The sequence below is a fragment of the Alligator mississippiensis genome, chromosome 5 (genome assembly GCF_030867095.1).
Source record: "Alligator mississippiensis isolate rAllMis1 chromosome 5, rAllMis1, whole genome shotgun sequence".
Taxonomy (NCBI): Eukaryota; Metazoa; Chordata; order Crocodylia; family Alligatoridae; genus Alligator; species Alligator mississippiensis.
Window position 1 is genome coordinate 184682805 of NC_081828.1, and position 27537 is coordinate 184710341.

General features: G+C 42.9%; 1 protein-coding gene across 3 annotated transcripts in view; it reads right to left on the reverse strand.

The window, feature by feature from the left end:
• The window catches only part of NEBL (nebulette), a 486921-nt gene that overhangs the window by 111166 nt on the left and 348218 nt on the right, over positions 1 to 27537 (reverse strand). The window contains exons 7-9 of one of the 3 annotated variants that reach the window (XM_059729063.1): positions 26853 to 26957; positions 25969 to 26079; positions 15704 to 15814 (exon numbers count right to left, since the gene is read on the reverse strand). The exons of the other annotated variants lie outside the window; for them this stretch is intronic. Coding sequence (XP_059585046.1) covers positions 15704 to 15814; positions 25969 to 26079; positions 26853 to 26957 — 327 coding nt within the window. The remainder of the gene's footprint in view (positions 1 to 15703; positions 15815 to 25968; positions 26080 to 26852; positions 26958 to 27537) is intronic. 3 annotated transcript variants of the gene reach the window in all.

The following is a 27537-nucleotide window of genomic DNA, read 5'->3' on the forward strand; positions in this document are numbered from 1 at the left end:
TTATGGGGGACTTCAGTCACCCTGACATCTGCTGGGAAGGCAACAAAACAGTACACAGGCAATCCAGAAAGTTTTTGGAGAGTGTTAAGGACAACTTCCTGGTGCAAGTGTTGGAGGCCAGCTAGGGGCCATGCTCTACTTGACCTTCTGTTCACAAACAAGGAAAAATTGGTGAGGAATGTAGAAGTGGTAACTTGGACAGCAGTGAGTACAAGATAATTGAGTTCAGGATCTTGAGGAAACAAAGGAAGGAGAGCAGCAGAGTAAGGACCCTGGACTTCAGAAAAGCAGACCTGAGCAGGATACCCTGGGAGACCAGTCTAAGGCAGAATGGACTCCAGGAGAGCTGGTTGTATTGTAAAGAAACCTTACTGAGGGTATAGGAACGAACCATCCCAATGCACAGGAAGACTAGCAAATATGGCAAAAGACCTGCTTGGCTTAGCAGGAAATTCTTCCGTGAGCTAAAACACTAAAAGGAAGCTTACAAGAAGTGGAAACTTGGACAAACTATTAGGCTGGGGACCAATTAGGTAAGAAGCAGCTCTGCAGAAAAAAGATCTGGGAATGACAATGGACAATAATTTAAATATAAGCTAACAGTGTGCCCTTGTTGCAAAGAAGGCTAATGCCATACTGGGCTGCATTAGAAGAAGTACTGCAGGCAGATCAAGGGAAGTGATCTAGAGTACTAAAGTTTTGGGCCCCCCAGTACAGGAAGGATGTGGACAAACTGGAGACAGTCCAGTGGAGGGCAACAAAAATGATTAGGGGACTGGTGAACATGAATTCTAAGAGGAAGCTGAGGAAGCTGGGCTTATTTAGTCTGGAGATGAGAAGATTGAGAGGGGATTTAATACCAGCCTTCAACTACCTGAAGGGTGGCTACAAAGAGGATGAAGCTAGACTGTTTTCAGTGGTGGAAGGTGACAGAACAAGGAGCAGTGGTCTCAAGTTGCAGCAAGGGAAGTTTAGGTTAGATATTAGGAAAAGCTCTCTCATAAGGAGGGTAGTAAAGCACTAGAACAGGCTACCCAGAGCGGTTGTGGAATTTCCTTCCATGGAAGTTTTTAAGATCCAGCTATATAAAGCCTTGGCTGGTATGATCTAGTTGGGGGGGGGTGCTGCTTTGAATAGGGGGTAGGAATAAATGACCTCTTAAGGTCCCTTCCAACCTATTAGATCAAGTCTGACCCCTGCCCCAGGCAGGAAAGAGTGCTGGGGTCAGTGTCAGTCCAATCTCCTTGTAAATACCTGCAAGGAAGGGGACAGCATGCTAGGAGCATGGGGAACAAGCAGCATGAACTAGCGCTCCTGCTTGCAGAAAACACCTATGACTTAGTAGGGCTAACAGAAACCTGGTGGGATTCGTCCCACGACTGGGCGGTACATATTGAGGGTTATAGGCTGTACAGAAAGGACAGGGCGGGGAAGAAAGAGGGAGGGGTAGCGTTGTATGTCAATGAGCAGTATACATCGAACCTCATCAAGACGGAATCGAAGGATGAGGAAGTAGAAGGATTGTGGGTTAGGCTACATGGGGGGCAAGGAGAAAGGGATTTGGTGGTACGGGTCTGCTACAGACCCCCACACCAAGGGGAAGAACTAGATTTGGGGCTCCTGAGGCAGCTCTCGGAGACCATAAAAGCTAAGGAGGTGGTAGTCATGGGGGACCTAAACTACCCGGACATCTGCTGGGAGACGCAGACTGCAAAATCCCACCATTCATGCAGGTTTCTAACCTGTGTACAGGACCTCCACCTGACACAGGAAGTACACGGTCCCACTAGGGGGAATGCCTTACTGGATCTGGTATTGGCAGCGAGGGATAACATGGTAGGGGACCTACAGATCGGTAGCCATCTGGGGAACAGTGATCACCTCATAATAGAATTCTTCATAAGACGTTGAGTGGGTAAGGTAACTCGTAGGGTGAAAGTGCTAGACTTTAGGAAAGCTGATTTCAATGAAGTCTGGCAATTAGTCAAGGACGCACTGCAGAGTAGGAGTTTTGGAGTGATGGGAGCCCAAGAAGGGTGGCTGTGCCTTAAGGAAATGATCCTTCGGGCATAAAGGGAGACGATCCCGATGCGAGGAAAAAGAGGGAAAGGGGCCAGGAGGCTTCCATGGCTGACCAGAGAAATCCAGGGCAGCCTAAGGGCCAAAAGGGGAGCACATAAAAAGTGGAAACAGGGAGAGATCACCAAAGAGGAGTATACCTCCTCTGCTCGCGCTTGTAGAGAGGCAGTTAGACGGGCCAAAGCTACCATGGAGCTGAGGATGGCATCCCAAGTAAAAGATAACAAGAAATTGTTTTTTAGATATATAGGGAGTAAAAGGAAGGCCCAGGGAGGAATAGGACCCCTGCTAAATGGGCAGAAGCAATTGGTGATGTACAGGGGGGACAAGGCTGAACTCCTCAACGAGTTCTTTGCCTCAGTGTTCCTAAGTGAGGGGCACAACAAGTCTCTCACTGGGGTTGTAGAGAGGCAGCAGCAAGGTGCCAGACTACCATGTGTAGACCCTGAGATGGTGCAGAGTCACTTGGAAGAACTGGATGCCTTTAAGTCGGCAGGCCCGGATGAACTCCATCCGAGGGTACTGAAGGCACTGGCCGACACCATTGCACAGCCACTGGCAGGAATATTTGAACACTCGTGGCACACAGGGCAAGTCCCGGAGGACTGGAAAAGGGCCAATGTGGTCCCCATTTTCAAGAAGGGGAGGAAGGAGAACCCGGGCACCTAGAGGCCAGTCAGTCTCACCTCCATCCTTGGCAAAGTCTTTGAAAAATAATCAAGGCTCACATTTGGAAGAGCCCGGCAGGACAAATTCTGCTGAGGGGAAACCAGCACGGGTTCATAGCAGGCAGATCATGCCTGACTAATCTAGTCTCTTTTTATGACCAGGTTACAAAACACCTGGACACAGGAGTAGGGGTTGATGTCGTTTACTTAGACTTCAGGAAGGCCTTCGATACGGTATCCCACCCCATACTGGTGAACAAGTTAAGAGGCTGTGACTTGGATGACTACACAGTCCTTTGGGTGGCGAATTGGCTAGAGGGCCGCACCCAGAGTGTCGTGGTGGATGGGTCGGTTTCGACCTGGAAGGGTGTGGGCAGTGGGGGTCCCGCAGGGCTTGGTCCTTGGACCGATACTCTTCAATGTCTTCATCAGCGACTTGGACGAGGAAGTGAAGTGTACTCTGTCCAAGTTTGCAGATGACACAAAACTATAGGGAGAAGTGGACACGCCGGAGGGCAGAACAGCTGCAAGCAGACCTGGACAGGTTGGACATATGGGCGGAAAACAACAGAATGCAATTCAACAAGGAGAAATGCAAAGTGCTGCACCTAGGGGGAAAAATGTCCAGCACACCTACTGCCTAGGAAATGACCTGCTGGGTGGCATGGAAGTGGAAAGGGATCTTGGAGTCCTAGTGGACTCCAAGATGAACATGAGTCGGCAGCGTGACGAAGCCATCAGAAAAGCTAATGGCACTTTATCGTGCATCAGCAGATGCACGACGAACAGATCCAAAGAGGTGATACTTCCCCTCTGTCGGGCACTGGTCAGACCGCAGTTGGAATACTGCGTGCAATTCTGGGCACCGCACTTCAAGAGGGATGCGGATAACCTGGAGAGGGTCCAGAGAAGGGCCACCCATATGGTTAATGGCTTGCAGACCAAGCCCTATGAGGAGAGACCAGAGAACCTGGACCTTTTCAGCCTCCACAAGAGAAGGTTGAGAGGCGACCTTGTGGCTGCCTATAAGTTCATCACGGGGGCACAGAAGGGAATTGGTGAGGTTTTATTCACCAAGGTGCCCCCGGGGGTTACAAGAAATAATGGCCACAAGCTAGCAGAGAGCAGATTTAGACTGGATATTAGGAAGAACTTCTTCACAGTTAGAGTGGCCAAGGTCTGGAACGGGCTCCCAAGGGAGGTGGTGCTCTCCCCTACCCTGGGGGTCTTCAAGAGGAGGTTGGATATGCATCTAGCTGGGGTCATCTAGACCCAGCACTCTTTCCTGCCTATGCAGGGGGTCAGACTTGATGATCTATTGAGGTCCCTTCCGACCCTAACATCTATGAATCTATGAATCTATAAGCACCACCTCCCTTGGAAGCATATTCCATATTTTGGCAACCCTCACTGTTAGACTGGTGTCCAGTCTAAATTTGCTCTAAATGTGGCCATTATTTCTAGTTATCCTGACGGGCACCCTAGTAAACATCATATCCCCTATTTCTTGCTGACCCCGCCCTCGATGAATTTGTAGGTGGCCACTAGATCACCTCTCAGCCTCCTCTTGCAGAGGCTGAAGAGGTTCAGGTCTCCCAATCGGTCCACATAGGCTTTTTTCTGTAGGCCTTTAACCAGACAAGTGGCCTTCCTCTGAACCCTTGCCAGGCCATCCATATCCCTCCTGAAGTGTGATGCCCAAAACTGGACACAGTATTCCAGCTCCAGCCTGACCAATGCCACATAGAAGGGAAATATCACCTCCCTAGACCTGTTTGTGATACATCTACTTATGCAAGAAAGGGTGCAGTTAGCTTTACTTATTACCTCATCACACTGGTGACTCATGTTCATTCTGGAGTCAACTATAACTCCAAGATCCCTTTCCACAGTTGTACTACTTAGAATGGTACCTCCCAGGCTATAGGAGTGTTGATGATTATTCCTCCCCAGGTACAACACATGACACTTATCCTTGTTAAACTGCATCCTGTTCTGTTCCACCCATTTCCCCAGTCTGTCCAAATCAGCCTGAATTCGCTCCCTGCCCTCTAGTTTCTTTATCTCCCCACATAGTTTGGTGTCATCAGCAAACTTGGACAGGGTGTTTTCTACTCCCTCATCCAAGTCACTAATGAAGATATTGAATAGTACTGGTCCTGTGGCAGAAGGCCACCTCTGTTTCTCCCCAAAAACTCTACTCTGTGACAATTTGGTTAAGATGGTTACACACCTTATGCTATCTCTTTAGGTAACCTGAGCTGGATACATTCCTGAGGGAGGGGGGAAACCTGCTCCCTCTGCCTACATGACTGGCATCACATACCTGGGTGAGGGGCTTGAGATACCTGGGGAGCTAGGAGCTGTCAGTCTGCCCAGCAACTAGTGAAAACCTGCAATCTCTGATTGAATTCCACCAGAAATTCAACAATCACCATCCCTCCATCCGACTTTCTTTAGAATACTCCAACACCAACATCCCCTTTTTAGACACAATGATCAGTATCCAGAAGGGTAAAATACAGACCACCGTATACAAGAAAACCACAGACCAACATACATATCTGCACAGAACCAGCAATCACCCTAAACACACCAAAAAAGCTGTGATATACAGCCAAGCCCTCAGATACCACCGCATTTGTACTGAAGAGAACACCCAGGATCGCCACCTCACCAATCTTAAAAAGGCTTTCACCCAGCAAGGACACTCCTCCAGAGAGGTAGATCGCACGTTTGAAAGAACCACCTGGATAGCACGTGAAGAACTGCTGCAGTACAGAAGAAAAACACCCACAAATCGCACACCGCTGGTTATGACGTATCACCCCTCCCTTGAACCTGTATGGAAAATCCTCAAAAAATCGCAACCCATACTAGAAAGAGACCCTATTCTTAAAAAGATCTTCCCAGAGCCACCCATCCTAGCCTTCAAACAAGCACCAAACCTCGCCAACCTCATCACCAGAAGCAAACTTCCTCAACCCCAGAACACACCAAAAGGATCCAGACCGTGCCAGGACAAGAAATGCAAAACCTGCCCCCACATCTCCACCACCCCCACTATTACTACACCCCACAACAGAGCCATCAGCATCCCTGCATCTTACAGCTGCACCTCCAGAAATGTAATATACCACATCCAATGCACCAAATGCCCTGATGGAAAATATGTAGGAGAGACCAGACAACAACTGCGCACCAGAATGAACGCACACTGGAAATCTATCAAAGACAGAAACACCCAATTACCGGTGGGGGCACATTTCTCACAGGAGGGCCACTCTCTCTCCAATCTCTCAGTCCTGATCCTCAAGGGAAACTTACACAACACTTCCCAGAGATGAGCCTATGAACTCCATTTCATCAGCCTGCTGGATACTGGAGACCATGGACTAAACATAGACATTGGATTTTTGATACATTATAATCTGCCTGGCAACTGACTCCCCAGCCCAGCCCAGCCCCTGGCTTGTTTACTTTTCACTCCATCCAGGAAGAGCACACACCAACTGCTGCAGCGTCCTTAGCCTGACGAAGGGTTTTTGAACCTGAAAGCTTGCTTAATAACTATTCTCCAACCATTTCGGTTGGTCTAATAAAAGATATCAAATTCACCCAAGGAACCTTGTCTGCCAGCAACTAGTGATGCATTTCAAATTGGTTGGCCAACAGCCAACAGGTGCTGGCCTCCATTGGACCAGGTAAATGAGGTCATAAGGGCTATATAAGTTAAGAATTGCCCAGGAGGAGGGAGCAGCAGCCATGAGGAAGACTCAGAGAGAGAGAAGAGCTGAACCATATGAAACTTGCTCTCTCTCAAGATTCATGATCAAGGAACTGCCTGCCTCCAGAGGGAATCTCCAACAGCTTCTGGATGATACTTGTGAGTAAGCTACCTGAGATCCAACTAGATACATAGCTTGCAATAACTCAGATGTGTGATCAAAGGCTACCCAGCCATGCCATTTTGCTCTATGGGATTTCTCTGATATTGCTCTACCCTGTACCTTATTCTAACCCTACCCCTTGTAACTAATAAAGTTCTCCTTTGCACCTAGCATGGGAGACCTACTGGGAGCGGGTCTAGATTATGCCTTGGGGTCCCCTTGGTTCATCTGACTAAGGGAGACCACTACTTGTGCTTCCGACTGAGGGAAGCATCCCAAATTCTTGAAGTGAATCAAGTACCCTCAGCTACGAGGCCTGTATTTCCCAGGGTGAGCAGAGCCAGGATCAAGCCCATCCCTCAGTGGTGGCAGCATTACCCCCAGGTTAGCGAATGTGCTCCAGGAAGGGGGTCGGCAAGGTGTGAGGTGACCCCAGGGAGGCACTCGGAGCCTGGAAGGTGGTTGGGGGCAGTGAGGTGGGTGGCTCAATGCAGCAGCGCCCCCTACTGGCCCGCCACAGATCCCAGGACAGAGCCTTGGGGGACTCCACTGTCTACATTTCTCCTGGTAGAGACCGACCCACTCACCACCACTCTCTGGGTGCATCCCATATGCCAATTTTCTACCCACCAAACTATGTAATAATCTACATTGCAACTGTTTAGTTTAGTTATAGGAATTGGGTGCAACACTGCGTCAAAGGCCTTTTTAAAATCTAAGTAGATAACATCTACCTCTCTTCCTTCATCCAAGCATTTTGTGACCCAGTCATAAAATGAAACCAGGTTAGTCAGGCAGGATCTGCCTGCTATGAACCCATCTTGATTGCTCCTTAGCACTATTTTACGGACTGGTCCCCCACAAATGCGATCCCTAACAATTTTCTCAAAGGTCCTGCCAAGGATAGAAGTGAGGCTAACTGGCCTATAGTTATACCTGGTTCCTCCTTCCTTGCCTTCTTGAAAATAGGGACCACTTTGGCCCTTTTCCAATCCTCTGGGACCTGTCCTGAGCACCACAAGTGCTCAAACAGTTGTGCCAGCGACTCCACTATGACTCCAGTTAGTTTCGTAAGTACCTTAGGATGAAGATCATCAGGGCCTGTTGATTTAAGTACATTCAACCCCTCCAGGTGCCCCTTTCCTAGGTCAGCATGAACAGTTGGTGGGTTGGTATCTATCCTAGGCTTACCTAAAGTCCCAATGGGATGCATATTTGTATTCATGTCCAGAAATACGGATGCAGAGAAATCATTGAGAAGCTCTGCTTTGGCCATCCTATCTGTTACCAGTTGCCCTAGTTCATCCTGAAGGGGCCTAAATTACCCTGCACCTTCTTTTTGCTTCCTATGTATTTAAAGAATGACTTTTTGTTATCCTTAACTTTTGCTGCCAAACATCTATGAAACTATGAAACCTTAGTTTTCTATGATTCTGGATACCTCAGCCGGCTTGCCCACAGATGCTGTGTTTAGGCTGACCCTTTAGACACCTGAACCAACTCTAGTTTGATTTCCTAGATAATTGACTCTGCCTCCTGAACCCATGCTCTGCCTCTGGACCCATGCTCTGACCCTCTGGACCTCTGACTCGGTTCCCAGATGGATCTTGTGGCTTCCCTACACTCCAACTTAGCACACTCCCCTTTGACCTTGGCTACTTCTCCTGACACTGTGGTAACCTACAGACCTAGCTACCTATGACCCTACATGACAGACATGGACAAAAGAAGAGTTTCACAGACACCTAGAAGGCCAATATGAAAAATTTAAATATTAGCATTGATACCAGGGAGGCTCTAGCACTGGATCATCCCCAATGGTTCTATGTTTGAAATGGCATCAATCATTTCAAGCAAATCGGTCTTACGATCAAGGCACACAAACAAAAGACACAAAGGGAAAGATAAGCTGTGACCTAACAACCAGAATCTACTCCTTCCTCCCAGAACTATTTACCACATCTACAGATGAACATCCAGATCTAGAATCAGTCTCTTCAGTCCTCTAGAGACTCACCTGTGACTTCTGTTTACTGGAAAAACTGTCATCCTTATACTGAGGGCCTTGTAACAGCAGCAGCAAACACTTGCTTTGGAAGGTTATTACACTCAAAGTAATCCATCATTTTACAAGAAATTGCAATTTAAAAGTGGCTTCATGTACTCAATATTTTTAAAGAAACATGTTGAATTGAGTGCTCACCTGTACGAAAGTTCTCTCTCTTTCCAAATTTATTAAGTTTGAATTTCCACTATTACTTGCAAAATTTAAAAAATATTCAGGCCTAATTCATAATTAGTTGATAAATATTTAGGGCCCAATTTTTGACTTGTGTAAACAGGCAGAGCTCATTGAAACAACTGAGGATCTGGCTCATGCTCCTTAAAGTCTATATCTTTGCGATCATTTCGCTTTGATTTTGTATTCAAAGTGTACATAACATTTCCTCTTTTGTGAGATGAACTGAAGTGTAATTTAACAAGGAGTTAGTCATATAGGGTACAAAGCACCTCTGGCTGTCATTCTGCTGATTTAATATGATAAACATGTCCAGCTTTAAAGAATTCAGTTGCCTTTATGTCCTTTTATCATCTCCCCACACTTAACACCTGATCAAAAAGGATGTTTTGTTTTTCAAAAAGGAGTTATTGGCAAATTCTGCCCTCAGATATACTCTAAAAAAAATCAATGGGAAGATAGAAATTGACCAGTTTTAAAGTGAACTAATCAACTTTTGGTAAGCTGAAATGGCTCGTGACACTACATTTTTATAACCCTATTAGCTTCCCCTCTGAGCTAAAAAGTGTTATCACTGTGGCATCCAACCTACACTGGAAAAATGGCCAATTGCTGACATTGTCAGCTACAGCTTTTCCTGATCTCACATCAAACGATGTAGAAAAATATCTCCCTGCTTGTACATACAAGAAAACACAATTCTGTCCCACTACAGACTGACATCCCCATTCTTTCCGGTATTGGTGCTAAAAACTATTTGGTGCCATTAACACCACCAATAAATCCATTTTTTACAACACCATTTGGGAGAGGTCCGGGAGACCTACCATTGATGACCAATGTCACTGCAAAATTAGTCAATGATGACTGATTTTCCCCAATATAAATGCAGCATGGAACCCCAGCTTTAATGTGGCTTCTGCCAAAGGCTCAACAAGAGGCATCCCCATCAGCCTTTTCTAGAGTGGTGGCATATAAATATGTTCTTAATTTTAAAACTAACAATAAGATCATATTAAAGGAATCGTAATTTTCGTTCGATATATTATTTTTGTGGCCTGCACCCTATGACTTAATATGCTTTTCTATAAATAGTGAACATTAGAAGCTAACAGGGGTATTAGAAGTCACCACCACTGGTGTCCGTTGGACTGCATAAAGTGTATATGCATTCTGGAAACCTGCCCAAATAGTGGCTATTACTTTAAGTACAGCACGCCTAGCAGAATAATCATGGGACATCTTTTGGTTGACAAGAGGCCAGATTTGACAACATCTCTCTGAGTGTTGATGGACATGTCTGTCTTAATTTTTATAGGAAAGACAATATTTAACTATTCTTTTTAATGGGGTGCTGTTAAAAAAAGGAAAGAATTATGTAAACATAATCACTGATACAGATGTGAGACACCCACTGTACGACCATCTCACAGCAGGCAAACATCTGAAGTCATGCAGGAGCTTCCTCATCAGCACTCAACCTCTCAATGCCAAATCCAACGAGACACAGCTACAGATGTGGGTGAGAGGCTGAAGAAAATACCTGACAGTGAAAAAATGGACATTACAGCAGCTGAGACCTTACCACCAGGGGCTGACAAACCATGGCAAAGGTGGTGATGTCTCAACTGTCTACATACCCGAGTTGGGGACTCCAAGAAATCAATGAAGAACTGGGGCTATACCATTGATTCAAACACCTGTAACTGTGGCACAGTGTCTAATACTACACAACACCAGCTGCAAAGCCTGCTACGTGAAGGCTCATGTACAACGAAAGATCTTGCAAAGTTCAATAAAGTAACATAAGCAAGCATAACAAAATGGTCAAATGTGGTGGGGAGACATGAGAAGAAGCAGATCACAGATTTTAGGAAACTGAATATGTAAACTTCTACATAAGCACCAAGGATTATTTTTGTCCTCAGACTGTATGGTGAATTTGGTGATCATCCTTACCAGTACATTATGTAAGCTGGGTAAAATATTTCAGTCTGCAATTGTTTCTAATACCAAGTATATTTCAGTTTTCATGTTCATCTCTCCTTCCATTTCTATGTCCAGAGGTCCCTTTCCTTACCATTTGCAATTTATTACGACCCTTTGATATCTATCATTACATACTTGAAAAAGGCAGAAGTTATAGCAGGGTCGCACGTTATAGCAGAGGCATAAGAAGGAGGGTTCTGTGCCCATGGTGGCAAGCAGCTGCAGCTGTTCCTGGGCTGCCAGCTGTGCAGGGGGGTTCTTTCAGTGCCCCTCACCCGACCACCAAGTCAATTACAAGTCACTTTACAGTATTAACTGATTCAGGGAGGAATGTTCATAGGGAACAACCTACAAACCTACTTTGCTCTGACAAAGTATCTGATAAAGTAGATCGCAGATCGCTGCCTAGGAAACCTCATAACTCTCTGAATCAGTTAGTCTTTAAGGTTTAACCCTGCCCTACCTTCTGACTGACTTCAGATTAAGGATGTTATTAGACATTACCTGTCCCATGTACTAAATGCTCTTAAGATGGGAGTACCCATAAGTTAAGACAAAAGTTGATTAGCTAAGTGCCCTCTGAGCTTCTCAAAGTTACACCCCTTCCAACAAGATGGTGTTAGGCAGCTCATGTTGCACTCAAATCAGAGCCAGGCACATTATATAGGGTATTCATCCTTGCCATGTGACTGCTTACAACAAGTGCTAACTTTAATACCACCTAACTTTCTGGAGGCAAGAAATAGACATTGCTGAATGAAGAGGATCAACTGTGATGCGATGCTTCACAGCACAGCTGATTCACTTCATTAGTTGAAACACATTGGCCCTTGTCCTGCCCTTAATAACAGGCAGGTGTTCTAGGGGCTTGCCCTGGGTGGCTGGTGAGTACAACTAGCTCAGGCTGCCTGTACTCTTTTGCCACAGAATAGACGTCTGCTGCAATAAAGTGGCAGAGTCTATTACCAGCTTTGTCATGTCACTAATTTTCCTTGTTACTACTCTTGTCATGCCACTAATGTACTGCAACAAAGGGTAACAATGCCTATTTGCTAACAATTTGTGCACCCATAAAAAAATTTATGGCATCACAAATAAAACACCAACTGACATCTGTTTCCACCTTTAGAGTTAGCACATGCAAACTATAACATGTAACAACACTCTACCATAGCTAACCACCTCTCTCCTTGGCAAACCAATACTTAGAAAATGTTTATGTATTTCCAGGTGTCATTAACTGAACAAGGGTCTTTTTCCTTTTAGAAAAACTTAATCACCTTGCCCCTTTTTTCTCTTTAGGTCATCTCCTCCATCTCCCCGCTTCTGATCTGTCACTCTCAGCTAGAAACAAGAAGTGGTTCCTTGTTACCAGACAACTCTCCACAGACTATTAGCAAATACTGTGCAGTCATTCATGGTTTGAAAATCTTTGGATTACATAAAAGTATAGTAACAAATATGAACACCAGGAAGGACTGGAAGGTTTTTCTCCAACTATCAGTGTTTTGGGTAATGAAGTCAGACTTTTAATATTAATTTACATCTATTAATTTAATATTCAAATAATCCATTTTTTTTACTTAATAGAAACACAAACATTTATGTATACAAGGTTCCTTGGGTGAATCTGTGCAGGGGTGTAGGTTGTAGCCGTGTTGGTCTAAGGACATATACATTTATGTATAGAATTAGTGTTTTAATCATGTTTTCATTCTAGCACTGAATAAAGTAAAGTATAATAAATACTGAATAGTAAAGTAATTTTGTAAGTAAATTTCCTCCAGTTAACTCTAGTCACTGTTACTGAGAACAATTTTCTTTGGTAAAAGTACTAAAAAGGTGAAGATCTCTCTCTCACACATGATCAAGTTGTTAGTAGATTTTGCAGTATATTCCTATTATGCAGCTCTAACCCACACTTAAGCAGGGTAATAATATTATTCAAAATGGTGTAAAGACCTGCAGCACATGACAGCTCAAGCTATCAGCACAAATGTATTGTAAGTGGAATACAGTCTTAATTTTTAAAGGAAATTGCACGTTTCACGCAGGTATAAATGTCAGCCTTATTTTAAGGCTGAGTAAATAGTCTTAAACACATCCTAATCCTATTAGATGCAAACCCTGCGTGTAAAGGTTGAATTGAGTTGGCAGACCATTGTAGGTAAACATGCATTTGGCTCCCATAGGTATACTGTGCTGCATGGTGGATAAAAGAGCTTTGTCCTCCTATTCCCTCAGTAGTTTCTCTCTTTAACACCGTACTTCTCAAAACCACAATTCTACAAATAGCCCAAGTTCCATATGACAGATGCTTCATATTTGGAATCCTTAGTGTTCCATATTCAGAGTTAAATGTGAAACCTCAAGTGGTTCTTAATTAAACCTTTACTTACAAAATGAGAAATCCCCAAGCAAATATTCAGCATGGTGCTCAAGTAATTACACACAGTAGGTGTGTAACTCCCATTATCAATAACTAGAGTTACATGAGAGTTCCTTGTGTGCAATAAAAATATATTCCCACTGCATCTTAGTTCCATATAAGCAACAGAAAAAAAGACTATCTTGAAATAGATTAAAGGAGCTGGTTTTTTCCTTAGTTTGTTCATGCTGAAGATGTTTTCTTCATGTTTTCCATCATCTATAATATTCTGTTAAAATGATCATGTCAAGATATCATTCCCTTCTCTGTAGCCTCATATTTGTTTGTGAGGGTTTTTTAAAATAAATTTTCTATTTGGTCACAGACATAAGGAGATACCATGATTACTTTCCTATTTACTTGGTCATCTGCAAACTGCCCTCATTATTGATAGTAACAGGGATATGTGCAGCCATGGAACAATGGGGAGCTGTTCTGGACTGGATTTACAAATTTAACCTCAAAGGACATCCAACCCCACATTATAATAATTTTGACCCAAAAGCAGCTCTCCAGTTTCTCCTCTTCTCGCTTGTCCATGTATTAAGGATTCCATCTCTTCCCATTTCTGTTTCTTTTCCTTTTGCAAACACAACCTTCTCACCTCACTGACAGTCCATCACCATCCCTACTGTGAACGAGAAAAAAAATACTATATCATGGGCAAAGAGCTCCATGGTGCAAGTTCTCTCCTTATAACTGATCCCTCCCCACCCAAGTTGCCTCTATCTATCTCAGCTCTTATCATCTCTAAACCTGATGCTGGTTTAATAACTTTCAGTAGTGGGCAAAGGCCAAGTTGGACAGGCTGTGAGAAGATTCCAGGTAGGGAAGAAGCAGGGCTGGCTGGGAATTGCTCCTGGGTTTCTAGTTGAAGCATGTATCATACAAGTAGAAATAATTGCATTTCCAAGCACAAGGCCCCATGAAGTCCTATAATATCCTGACCAGCCCTCAAAGTTTTAAACATCTGAGAAACAATGCAAAGTTAAGTTAATTTCTTTCCACACACAACTTGATAGTGTTCATTGAATTGTTGTTAAAAAGCTGGCACAAATGTCAAGACATTTAAAGGTAAACCTTAACTTCAAACAAACGACAGCTTTGTTTAAAAAAACAGAAGAAAAATAATCTTATTAGTTGACTTCACATGTAGCACTTATGTAAGATAGACAGCAGACCTTAACTTTAAATGTCCTTAACAGTTTTTGTTGATCTTCTGTACAGTTTCTGAATTCCCTTTAAAGGGGCCTAATTATTTTGGCCAAATTTTGCTTAAAATTCAGTATTTGCATAACTAAGCTTTTGCAAAACCTGAACAACAGAATGTCTTTTCTTTGAATTTGTTTGTATATTAATTTTTTTAAGTTCTGTATAGCAGACATAACCTCAAAAATGAAGCACTGAGTGCACATGAGAATCTGAACTTTAAAATGACTTGATCAAAAGCATAAATAAGGTTATCATGTTATGGTATTGTCCAAGCTAAGAGAAAAACAAAAGACTAACAATCAATAGTTTAAACAAGTGGTTCTTAAACAAATTCTCTCAGTTTTAAGAAAGAAATGAAAAGTGATGCAAATTAACTTTATTAAAAGAACTAGGAGAACCTTCTGTTATTAGAGACACCAAAGCAAACCCCAGCCAGACAAAATGAGGCCCCAGTTCCAAATCCTGAAACCTCTCACTCTTCACGTCTCTAAAAGCAACATTCACATAAGTATATGTAATTTATCACTAAAAGAAATTCAAGCCATTCTATGTTTCATGTCAATACTGAGTTATATATTGTTTTAAAGTACAAAATAAATATGTATTCAGAGAGCTCTGCTTGTAAATAAAATGTAAAATAATTAGCAAAGGCAACACAGCTTTTCCTATAAGATTTATAATGAAATACTCAAAAATCATTTAGAGTATAACCCATGTAAATATTCACATACACACAACAGTCTTAAGGATTTTTTAAATGACTGTATTATCTCACATAGAACACACATCCTTTTTCCAAAAATCATCTTCTGGAAACTTGGATGCAAGTTATAAGCAAGGAAATATGGTAATAGCTGTTTCTGCAGCATAAGCCTCTGATGAGGAAAAGTAAATGTAACACTACATGTACCCCACAGGTGAGAACCCTGGGCTCCCTACCTGAAGTTACTCAGTTACTTACTGTTGCATACCAGTATTGTGTGAAAACAGAAAGATCTTTTTCTTCATTTTACCTTTCAAAATCAAGCTGAGTATCATATTTGGGGGGTATTCTGTTGTATGCAAAAATATGGTAAATGTGTATGCAAAGTTTTTAAAAAAGAAATTCCAATGGATTTCAAAATATTGTGAACATTTTATTTTATATGAAACAAATAGACTTGATCCTTTAAAATCAAGGTTAAAAAAGAGCACATACGTTACTCTGATGTTTATTGACTTCCATGGCATGCATAACATCTGGAGGCTCCTTCATATGAGCATAACTGGATGTCCCTTTTTCAGCATCATGCTTCTGTCTGTAGAGTACCTAAAACAGAAAAATACATAGTATTAGACATTACAGTAAAATCCAATATAATATAGCTGCTTTGTGACCTCATTGCATCAGGTCTTGTTTTAAAAAGATAAGAGTGTTATGACTCGAGTTAAACTTCATTAGAATTACTGAATGCAACGGTCACCCTTCATTGAGGAAAAAAAATGGAGGGAACAACTAAATTTCTCCTGGAACCAGAAAGAAACCTTAACTCAAACCAATAATGCATGTAAAAGCACAAAATAAAGACACACCAAGGACACGTGGGCAATGCAGTTTTACTAAGAACCATATTTATGCAAATCCAAGATAACCATGACATTAAGACATTCCCCAAATAATTTTCCACACATGGAAAAATGTATAAATTTGTTATATTTTTCCAGAAATAGAATCTAATTATTGTAAGGTCATCTTAAATTCCACCTGTGCACTGCTGCAGTGGGGAAAGCAGTGGCAGGGGGACAGATGGTGGGAGAAGCGGTAAGGGGAACAGGCAATGGAGGAGTTGGTGAGGTGAAAGGTGGTAGGGGAGAACAAACAGTTTGACCGCTGCCCCTGGCCCTCCTACACCTTGCCCCTTGTTGCCTGTTCCCCTTCATCACTTTCTCCCCCTGCTGCCTGCCCCACATGTGTCTGCTCACCCACAGCCTCTGTGAGGATGAGGGGCCTTTTTCCCCCATGTTAAATGGAAATAAAAACCCTGCCTTGGAATCAAGTAAATAGTGGTATATTATTTTGATAGAGGTCTGTGAGAGTGAGGAAAGCAGTAAAAAATGCCTAGAAATAGATTGTAAGGAAACAAAAGCCAAAAGCACAAAGTTTAAATAAACACCAGAAGGACGGCCCTGAGAACACCTATTGCGATAGACAGTTGGATTTAGCATTGGCTTTAAGTGGGTTGGGCTTGTGGCAGAATACCTTCTCTGCCTCTCCCCAAACTCTACTATCTGACAATTTGGTTGCCATGGTCACTACAAAGGGCAGGCACCTCTGCCCCATCAGCTTCAGGTAACCCTGAGTTGTAACCTGAGCTGGATACATTCCAGAGGGAGGGGGAAACCCGCTCCCTCTGCCTATATGACTGGCCTCACACATACCTGGGTGGGGGGCTTAAGCTCCCTATTGTTCTAAGCAATGCCAACTTTGTAGCCAACAACATGACTGGGAGGGGCTAAAGACCCTGCCAGTCTATCCAGCAACCAATGATGCATTTCAAATTGTTTGGCTGGCAGCCAACAGTTGCTGGCCTTCATTGAATCAGGTAAATGAGGTCATAGGGGCTAAATAAGTGAAGGACTGCCCAGGAGGTGGGGGCAGTAGCCATAATGAAAACTCAGAGAGAAGCTGGACCATCTGAAACTCTCTCTTTCTTGAAACTCATGATTAATTAATTGTTTGCCTCCAGAGGGAATTTCCACCTGCCTCTGGATGGTACTTGTGAGTAAACTACCTGAGATATAACTAGATATATAGCTTGCAGTAACTCAGATGTGTGATCAAAGGCTACCATGCCACTGTTTGCTCTAAGGTATTTCTCTGATACTGCTCTACCCTGTACCCTATTCCAAACCTACTCCTTGTAACCAATAAAGTTCTCCTCTGTACCTAGCATGGGAGACTTATTGGGAGACGGTCTAGATTATGCCTTGGGGTTCCCTTATTTCAGCTGACTAAGGGATACCACTATTTGTGCTTCAGACTGAGGGAAGCCCCCCAAGTTCTTGCAGTGGGTCAAGTACCCTCAAGGACTACTAGGCCTGTGTTTCCCAGAGGGCACAGGTCCAAGATCAGTTCAGACTCTGGGTGGCGGTGGCATTACCCCCAGGTTTGCAGGTGTGTTCCAGGAAGGGGGTCAGTTGGACATGAAATGCCCCCAGGGAGGCACTCGGAGCCTAGAAGGTGGTTGGGCACAGTGAGGTGGGTGGCCCAATGCAGAAGCACCTCCTAGTGACCCGCCACAGGCCTAACAGTAGAGAATTTACAGTCTATTTGATTCCTCTAGTGTTTGCAGAAACAGGATTTGTGCCTTCTTTGTATATCAAACATGACTGCTGAAAGGTACCTGCCTCCATCAGTCCACCTCCCTAACAGTAACAACCTGCAGAACCCAAAGTTTTACTGAATTTGTACACAATAGACAATACACGTGCAAATAATGTGGGTAATACATGTGCAAATAATGCGGGACCAGTTTACCCTACATTACTCCAGAGTCAAGTGACCTGGGCATGCATCTACACATGCAGCGACTTGGGAGTAGATGTCCTGCTCATGGCAACAATCTGCTCCCAACCCATCCACCCTGCATCAGCCCCCTACAGTATCCAGGGGGAGCTCTAGGCTCCCCCTGGGTGCTAGCCCAGGGGCTCGCAGGGAGCACAGGGACATTGCTCCCTACCCCTGGGACCTGCCTGTTCCCAGGATGAGCTCTGCCGCTGGAGCCTGGGAGGAAACAATGTCCCCCTGCCTGGCAGCAGGGAGCTCTCAGCCTCCACTCTGCAATCATGATCATGGGGCCTGGAATGGGAGATTCTTATCTCCCAGCCCTAGCTCCAGTCATGAGGCCCAAGCTGGGAGATTCTCATCTCCTAGCACCAGCTCTGCAGTCACAGGGCCTGGGCTGAAAGCTTCTTCACTCTCAGCCCTAGCCCCATGGATGCAGGGCCTGGGCTGGGAGATGCTTATGTCCCAGCTCCACACTCACAGGGCCCGGGACGGGAGATTCTTCTCCCCCAGCACCAGCTCTGTGGTTGTGGGGCAGTGATGGAAGATTCTTCTCTCTCATCACTGGTCCCAAAACCATGGGGTGAGGACTGGGAAATAAGGATCTCCCAGTGCCAGCCCCGGACCATGGAGCAAGTGCTGGGAAAGAAGAATCTCCCAGCACCAGCCCTGCTGCAATGGAGCTGGCACTGGGAGAGAAGAATCTCCTAGCCTAGGCCCCACAACCATGGGACAAGGCCTGGGAGACAAGAATCTACCAGCCCAGGCTCTGTGACCATGGGGCTAGGGCTTGGAGAGGAGAATCTCCCAGCACCAGCCCTACAACCATGGAGCCGGCACCAGGAAAGACAAATCTCTCAGCTCTGACCCCACAACCATGGGGCTAAGGCTGGGAGATAAAAATATCCCAGCTCTCGATCTGCAATCACAATTGTAAAGCAGGGGCTGGAAGATGAGAATTTCCCAGTCCCTGCTCCCTGACTGTAATCGCAAGGTGGGGGCTGGGAGCTCCCTGTTGCTGAAGCAGGGGGACAATGCCCAGGCATGGGCTCTGGTGGGGGAACCGTGCCTAGCAGCAGGCAGCTCTTGGGGGCAGGGACCAATCTCCTGCCCCCTGCTGCCGAGCAGCACATTTGCTGCCAGTTGGCAATCTTCACTTGCGCTACTGTGCACTAAGTAATCAGGAATAAATTTGCTACTTGTATTTACAGGTACCAAATTTACTTGCTATTAAAGCAAATTACTGCACAGTAAGCACTCGTGTGCCGATGGTGACATTTACCGGGCAGTAATTAGCTCTTATCTCAAGTAAAGCATCTCGTGTAGATGTGCCCAGTATAATATAAACAATATTTATATTCAGTATTCACTTTTTAGAAAGAAAATTGCACAGGTTTGAATTTATTAACTAATTTATTTTTATAGCACATATTGAGTCAATGGTAAGCCATCCTACAAGTTTTATAGCACTTTATTTATGAGCATGTGCGCACACACACTGAAATGGCCTTAAAGTCTCACACTGGGTTTCTCTTTCACATAAGAATTCATGCTTACTTAAGAACATTCAACTGGTTATTGATACTTGAAGAAAAAGCAAGCATCAAAATATTTTCAAAAAGATCTCCATAACAGGCCTTAAAACAATCCATGAGCAAAGCAAATTCTAAATAATATTATAAGATGATCACAGTAATGATCTGAAACTACAGCCTTCAATACAAAGACGACCACAAAACTACATGTTTTGAAATTGGAACTCCTGAGAAAACTGACCTAGACTACTAAATATAATACCAGAACTGTATGGAAATGTCCTAGCTCTAGAACTTCATATGAGAGCCACAGATCAACTGCCCTAAGGGAATACAGAAGGGAATACACACCAACAATATTATATATATCTAGATAAATAGATAACCTTAAATATACACATATATGGTGTGTGTTTAGGGGTGCAGAAAATGACAATCAATGTGTAGATGAGAACACTGTGTAACTGTATATGCTTGCATATAAAATATCAGAGCTAATTAAGTGGGAGAGGGGCATTAGTATCTGTTGTTATTCCACCGGAGCAAAAATACATTACTGTAACAGAAACATTAAGTATTATATGTAAGAGTTTAACAATGTGTAATATGACTGAAGCTCAATATTTAAAATGGAAGGCTTATGTTTACAAATTGGGTGCTAGGTTTGGATTCAATTATTTCTTTTACAGAGATATAATAATGTACATGAAATGACTTAGAACACAGATTAAAATACATTTCAACATTTTCTGTTTATTAAAAATAAATTACATGGATGTTCCAAAAACTCTCTCCAATAAGTTGAATGCAGTACTTAAGATTCACCTGATTCATCATCTTCAAACAAACAGAAAATATTGTTAAACATCCATGTATAATAACTGCCCAAGTTACTGCAACTGCAAAAGAGAAGAAAATTGAATTGCCTGTTGACATGCTCTAAACTTCAATTTGCTTTCGTTACTTATTTCCTGATAAGGAGTTGCTGGGCAATCTTTTCTCGTGGCAGAAACAAATTGATGGAATGAATACAATTCTTATGATGTACCTTGCCACATTTCCGCTCAGCCATTTGAAATACCATAATACCTTTCTAAAAACATGCTGTGAAGAGGGAAGAACTTGGTGCATTGCTTTTCAGACTGGAAAAAGATAAGACATGAAACTATAGCTGAGCAGGAATTTTCCATCAGACAAATTTTCCACAGGAAGAAGCAATTTTGCTGGAAAATTGCAATTTCCTGCCAGGAAATCAAGATGAAGTGTCCCCACCTGGAAGGCACTTGTCAAGTTTGTTTTCTTGCTGCATAAAGAAAGCATAATTGACAAATTTCTTCCTAGTAGGCAAAACAAGAAGCTTCCCTCCAGCTGGAGGCAGAGAAGCTGAACATCTCTGGTATCCCTGAAGATAAAGTGGCTTGGGAGGGAGGAAAGCCTAGGTGTTCAACCTCCAGCAGCCTACCAGCTAAGCTACTGTCAACTTCACTTTTCAGCCTCCATGGAATGGACTGCACAGAACCAAATTTCTATTTTTCAACCAGCTCTACAAAGAATATTAAGAAAAGAGTCAAAAGGGTTTTTGCAAAAGCTAGTATACATGTTCGGATATCTGCTGTCTCCCACCTCCCCCTCCAAATAAAGCGCAGGAGTCCACCCTATATAATGCCAAACATTGAACGCATAGGGAGCAGGAGAAAGAACTGATATAGTTTTCTACTTCCTTTCCAATACCATAGAATCCTCTTCATGCGAACAATACATGGCTGAAATGCTCCAGGATGAAATCCTGGCCCTAATGAAGCCAACAGAGTTTTGCAATTGATTTTAAGGGAGCCAAGATTCCTTGTCTCCTCTACCAGGGTTTATGGATGTACAGTTGCGTTACAGGCCAGCCTAAAACAACTGAATTGAGTTTCCTCCTCACATTTTAGAAAAGGGTAATTGTAGGTCAGGAATGCCACTCTGGGTTCCACTGTTCTGTCAGAAAACAGGGAATTTTCTGTACAGTTTCCCCACATGGCCTCTGTCACACTTAACTGAACACTTATGCCAAAATATTCAGCATCAGCATAGAAGAGGTATAAAGGTTGTAGTCAACTCAATATCATAGCAGAACCATCACCGCCTTCCAAAAAAGGACTCTGGCTTTTCCACCTATTTCATAACAACCTTTCTGTAAAGAAGGTAATGGCATCATAACCAGCAAGTACTTTCCCTCATATCTCCCATTTTGGGTTTTCTCTTGAAGAAAATGACAATCTATTGAACTATAACTTCACTGAAACAGCAACAAACATCCTTCCTACCATGGCACAGTTAAAATTTGAAATCATTTCACTTGCTACATAATACAATAATAATGGACACAATGTGGATCAGATTTAGATACCGTAAAGACTTTCCAGCAAAAATCCCTCAGGATGTCTCCCAAAGCTGCATTAAATTCAGGATTGTTGTAAAGTAACCACAACTTGGAAAAATGTGTCAGCACATCTTAAATTTTATGGTATGTTATGATTTATAACGCATTTACTCTTACAGGGGATGATACATATTTTTGAGTTATAGCTTGGCTCCTACTACACTGCATATTTATTTAAGAATATTGGATGTTAAGCAACATGTTCAACAAATGGCAAATGAAAATGGCAGTACCTATTCACTTTTGTGATTGTTTTGCTGACTCAAATGTTTTTATTTTTAGTGTCAGACCATTTCCCAGAATCACTCATGTGGGAGGGGGGATTATTATTTAATTTTTATTTACTAGTGTTGGAACTGATCCAGGTATAAATCCCATGGCAAACCAGTTAACTGAAGTTTATAAATCAAGCCTAATGTTTTAAAAAGTTATACAATTTTAATCTGAAATTTATTTTAGCTACAACTTTTCTAATCACTCATTTTACAATGGGGTGCCACATTAATGTCACTGTAGTTACTGCTCTGATTTAACTTAGTGCAGGGGCCAGAAACCTTTTTCAAGCTTTGGTCCAAGGACAACCCAGCCCCAGTCTAGTAGGGGCTGAGTGGCTTCAGTGATGTGTCAGAGGCAAACGGGGGGAAGCTTTCCCTGCACCCACACTGGAGCAATGCAGCTGGGAGCTGTGCTCACGCTTCTCCCAGCCCCTTGCTCCCCAGGTGCAGTGTGAGCACAGCTTCCACTCTGGAAGCTGCACCCTCATCCCCCTACCCAGCCTGGCCCTGGCGCAGCTTCACTCCAACTGAAAGCTTCTCTTGCATTGCAGCCAGGGAGAAGGGGAATGAGGAGGCGGAGGCAGGGAGAAGCAGCAGCAGCAGCAAGGAAACAGTTTCCAGCTGCCAGGCCCCAGCACAGCTCCCCACCAGCAGGAAGCTGTTCTTGCACCCCAGCCTTGTGGAGAGTGAGGAGAGGAGATGGGTGGGGAGAAGAGGAAATAGTGCCGGCATATCTTCCGCTTCCCTAGCCCTGGCACAGCTCCCCTCTGACTCGAAGCTGCATCTATGTTGGAACTTTAGAGAAAGGAAGCAGGGGACAAGGAAAAGTGGCAGTAGTGTGGGCACAGATCCTGGCTGCTCAGCCCCATATATGAAGAGAAACAGTAGACTAGAAGGATCCCTCCTGAGCCACAGAGCTCAGTTCACTGCATTTACAAGCCACCACATATCAGAGTCCTAATAACTACCCAATGCAACCCATCTCATACACAACAGACAAATCATATTACAAAGGCAAAGTTAAAAACATCCTACAGTATGCGACAGGTAAAAAACAGGGGAGACAAGTATGCCGGCAATGCCCTGCTATTTTAATGGAAGAGAAGTTGAGGTATTAGGTTAATATACAACAAGCTGATCCTAGGAGATGGATAGGAAGAAGTGGTAGCTGCACCAGCACAGGTCCCAGCTCCCCAGCCCTGGCACTGAACACTGTCTCACGCTGCAGAGAAAAGCAAAACCCCTACAGTCCTCTCCAAACTGTCTTCAGAATTTGGTATTTCCTTTGGTTATGAACTTTTAATTCCAATTGAAGCATTCTTTAAAGTAGTTCAAAAGAAAATCAGTGTACTGAACAACTGTTGAGATATTGCCACTAGTATAAAATTAGCACTGTGTTTTGTTTTTTGGACCTGACACTTCAATCTAAAAATAGTTCATTTGTCTAAAATGTTGGGGCGGGGGGGGGGCATAAAATTAAGCGATGTTTAGGGAGTAACAATATTATTTTTAGCTGTACATTTCATACCCAAGTTCAAAACCAACTTCTTGCTACTTGGTCTTATGTGGGGTTTTAAATTCTTCCCATTCTCAGTACTGACTGGACATGGCCAGAATGGAGTCGGAACTAAAATTTTATTGTAGAGAAAACAAACAATCCTGGCAAACAAGACAGACTATATAAAGGAGTCAATCCTTCAATCTCTCTCTGCTATGGTTGTAATGAATAATACTGAAAATATCCTACTTCATTTCTAAGAAGTGCTGAACACTCAGGCCTCTAGCTCATGTTACACTTAAGATGCGATTAGCTGAATACAATAAATGTGTAATAATTTTGTGCCTAGTTCCTATTTCATCATTAATTGAACACATGGCCAGACTATGGCTCCCATCCACACGGTGTACCCCTTGACACAGTACAGCAGTGCAATGCTGTAGCCAGTAGGGCAAATAATACTCAGGCATGCATCTATCGATGGATCTCCAGGAAAACCAAGGAGGTGATTCTTCCACTCTACTCAGCATTGGTGAAACCGCAGCTGGAGTACTGTGTCCATTTCTGGGCACCACACTTTAACCACACTTTAACATGGACACCACATTTTAACATGGACAAGCTTGAGAGAGTCCAAAGAAGAGCCACCCATATGATCAGAGTTTTACACTGCAATCCATACAAGAAAAGGCTGAGGGATCTGGGACTCTTCAGCCTGAGGAAAAGAAGGCTGAGGGGACCTAGTAGCAGCTTACCACTACACTAGGGGAGTACATCAAGGGCTTAGTGAGCTACTGTTCACCAGAGCACCTGAGGGGAAAACTAGGAGTAATGGCTACAAACTCATGGAAGACTAATTCAGCCTCAACCTTAGGGAAAACTTCTTTACAGTCAGGGTGTCCAGACTCTGAAATAAGCTCCCTCCAGAGGTGGTGCGATCACCTACCCTAGAAATCTTGAAGACGAGACTAGACAACCACCTTGCTGGGGTTACCTGACCCCGTTATCTTTCCTGCTTGGTGCAGGGGGCTGGACCCAATGATCTTCCAAGGTCCCTTCCAGCCTTACAATCTATGAATCTGTGAAACTGAGAGCCCCATTAGCTGACAGGGCTTCCAGCCACAGGAGCTTGCTATTTGCCAGTGCAGGGGCAGCCCAGGAAAATAAACCCAGGCTCCCCCCTGCAACAGCAGGAAGACATGATGGAATCTCATACTCTATCCCACAATCATGCCTCTTGCCATGAATGTGGGAGGCATTGGGAGAGTCCCAGCAGGCATTGGGAGAGTCCCTATTCCCCCGAGCAATCCTGGGAGTTACAAGAAACAATGGACACAAGCTAGCGGAGGGTAGTTTCAAGGTAGACATTAGGAAGCGCTATTTCACTGTCAGAGTGGCTAGGACCTGGAACCAACTTCCAAAAGAAGTGGTGCTGGCTTCTACCCTGGGGGTCTTTAAAAGGAGGGAGGACGAACATCTGGCCGGGGTCATTTGACCCCAGTATTCTTTCCTGCCATGGCAGGGGGTCGGACTAGATGATCTCCTCAGGTCCCTTCCGACCCTACCAACTATGAAACTATGTGTGGCGTAGCAGGAACCACAATCGTAGAGATCGTACATCATAGTTCATGGAGCCTTTACTTGCATGTCTTCCAAGAGCCTCTGAATTCCAACTGAAGTCAATAGGAACTGAGGGCTTTCAGAACCTAAAATTGATTAATTATATTTTTTTTAGTTGTGCATATTGAACAGAGATTAATTATTTTTCTGATTGCTATTATAATATTCCATAAATAGGAATCCATATCTGTAAATCTCTAAAAGATTTTTGACTGGTATTATTTTGAATATTTTAATATGCTTAAGTTGTTTATTATGAATAAAGAGCATCAGGAAAGTCACCGATTTTAAAATATTTTATGCTTCTTCTTCACCTTGTTCAAATCAGTGAGGGGAATTTATGAAATATGTAACAAAGGAAATACAACACCTGGAACCACTGTGTGCAATATACATCACAAAATAACTAACTGATTTAAAGATTTGCCTTCCTTTACACACCTTGTGCACTAACATCACATGAAATAATGAATGCATGCCTGGCTCTCCCATTCAAAAATATTTAGATTAGTACTTTTTCATTACAGAGTTAGTCTGGAAGGTTATTTTTATTTATGTCTAAACTGCACCTTGCTCTGAAGCTGTGTAACTTCTTTTGCAAAAACACTATCAATTGTGGCTGGCATTTGCTTGTAGATAGAGTCAGAGAGGTCTTTCTTAGCAGATCCTTTGTACTTTGCCTAGAGAGGAAAAAAGGAAACAAATAAAAGCAATAGCTTCAAGCAGAATCACATAATAACTTTAAAAAAATAACTTTGTTTTAATGTGAAATAAAATTGATACAACAGAACTGTCATATGGGAAAAGACATAAAAGTGTGTCACAGAGGAACTTACAAATTTATGCAGATCATCAAAAAATTATTTAAAGAATTTTAGATGAGTAAAGCTAATCCATAAAACAATGTAAGGTACATCTGCCCTATCTCTTTTTTCAACTCAGAAATTGGTACCAAAATATTAGAAATACCCATGTAAATACCTGTAAACTTATATGTACCACCCTTAAAAGGATCTCAGGGCACCCCCGAGTGCTATGGCCCACTGGTCAGGAATCACTGATTTAGACTATAATTTCAAGGCAGACACAATTCCTGTTCATATGTATAGCAGAGTGAGTGCCTAGACACTAGTATAATAAAAACAATAACTCTTCCATATCTCTCTTTACACATCTGTAAATTGAGTGTAGTTTCGGCTGTAATTGAACCATATACATTTAATGCCTGTAAAGTGCTTTGAGGCCCTAAAAGAAAACTATTATATAATTCCATGTTATGATTATACACAAAATGCATACAGTAGTGATAGTGCTTTAACTCACTTAAATTTTTAGATCATATTGTAACTTGATATAAATATACTCTTCCCTTAAGAATAGTGCTACTCAAGTAAACGGATTTTTTCTTGGTGAATGAGTACTAAAGAACATGCTGCAATCTTTTATGTCTTACCTCAGAAATAAAAGCACTGATATTTTTCGCGTGATTTAGCTGAGGAGTGTCAGGAACAAATATGCACTTCCCTTTAGATTTTTCATACTCTTCTTTATAGCGTATCTACAAAGAGAAAAATGACTTTAAATCAACCCTAAAAATAGGAACATACAATAGTTTTCCTTTTAGATTTATCCCGCTCCTTTGGACTGGACACTAGAATTCTCAGTTCTATGCTGTATCACAGGCTGTATCAAAGTAAGCCACAGAGAAAATATACAACTTATAAACTGAATACACAGGTAATGCAAAAATCATAGAAATCTTTTATATGAAAAATAAAAAGGAAGGATTGTTTTTCATACTATAGTTTTCTTCCACTCTACTGTTTGCAATTCATGAAATGTTCTTTTTTTAAAAAATGGAAGATGTAGTTTTCCTTCTGAGCTAGGTAAAGAAATAACACATAAACCAGTATAAGTGATCAGAAACTGGACTGTAACAGAAGAGAAGTTCAGTGCACATAGACTGGTTTCAAAATGGCGAACCCAGTTTAAGATAGACCTGAATGGATGTAGTACTGTATCAGATTTAATCAGTTTAGGTTAGACCCATCTATTGAACTTCTGTTCCAGATCCCCTCTCAACTCAAGTTAGGTCTCAGTCCCTTGGTGTCCTAGGATGCTTTGCAGCCACCTGCTAC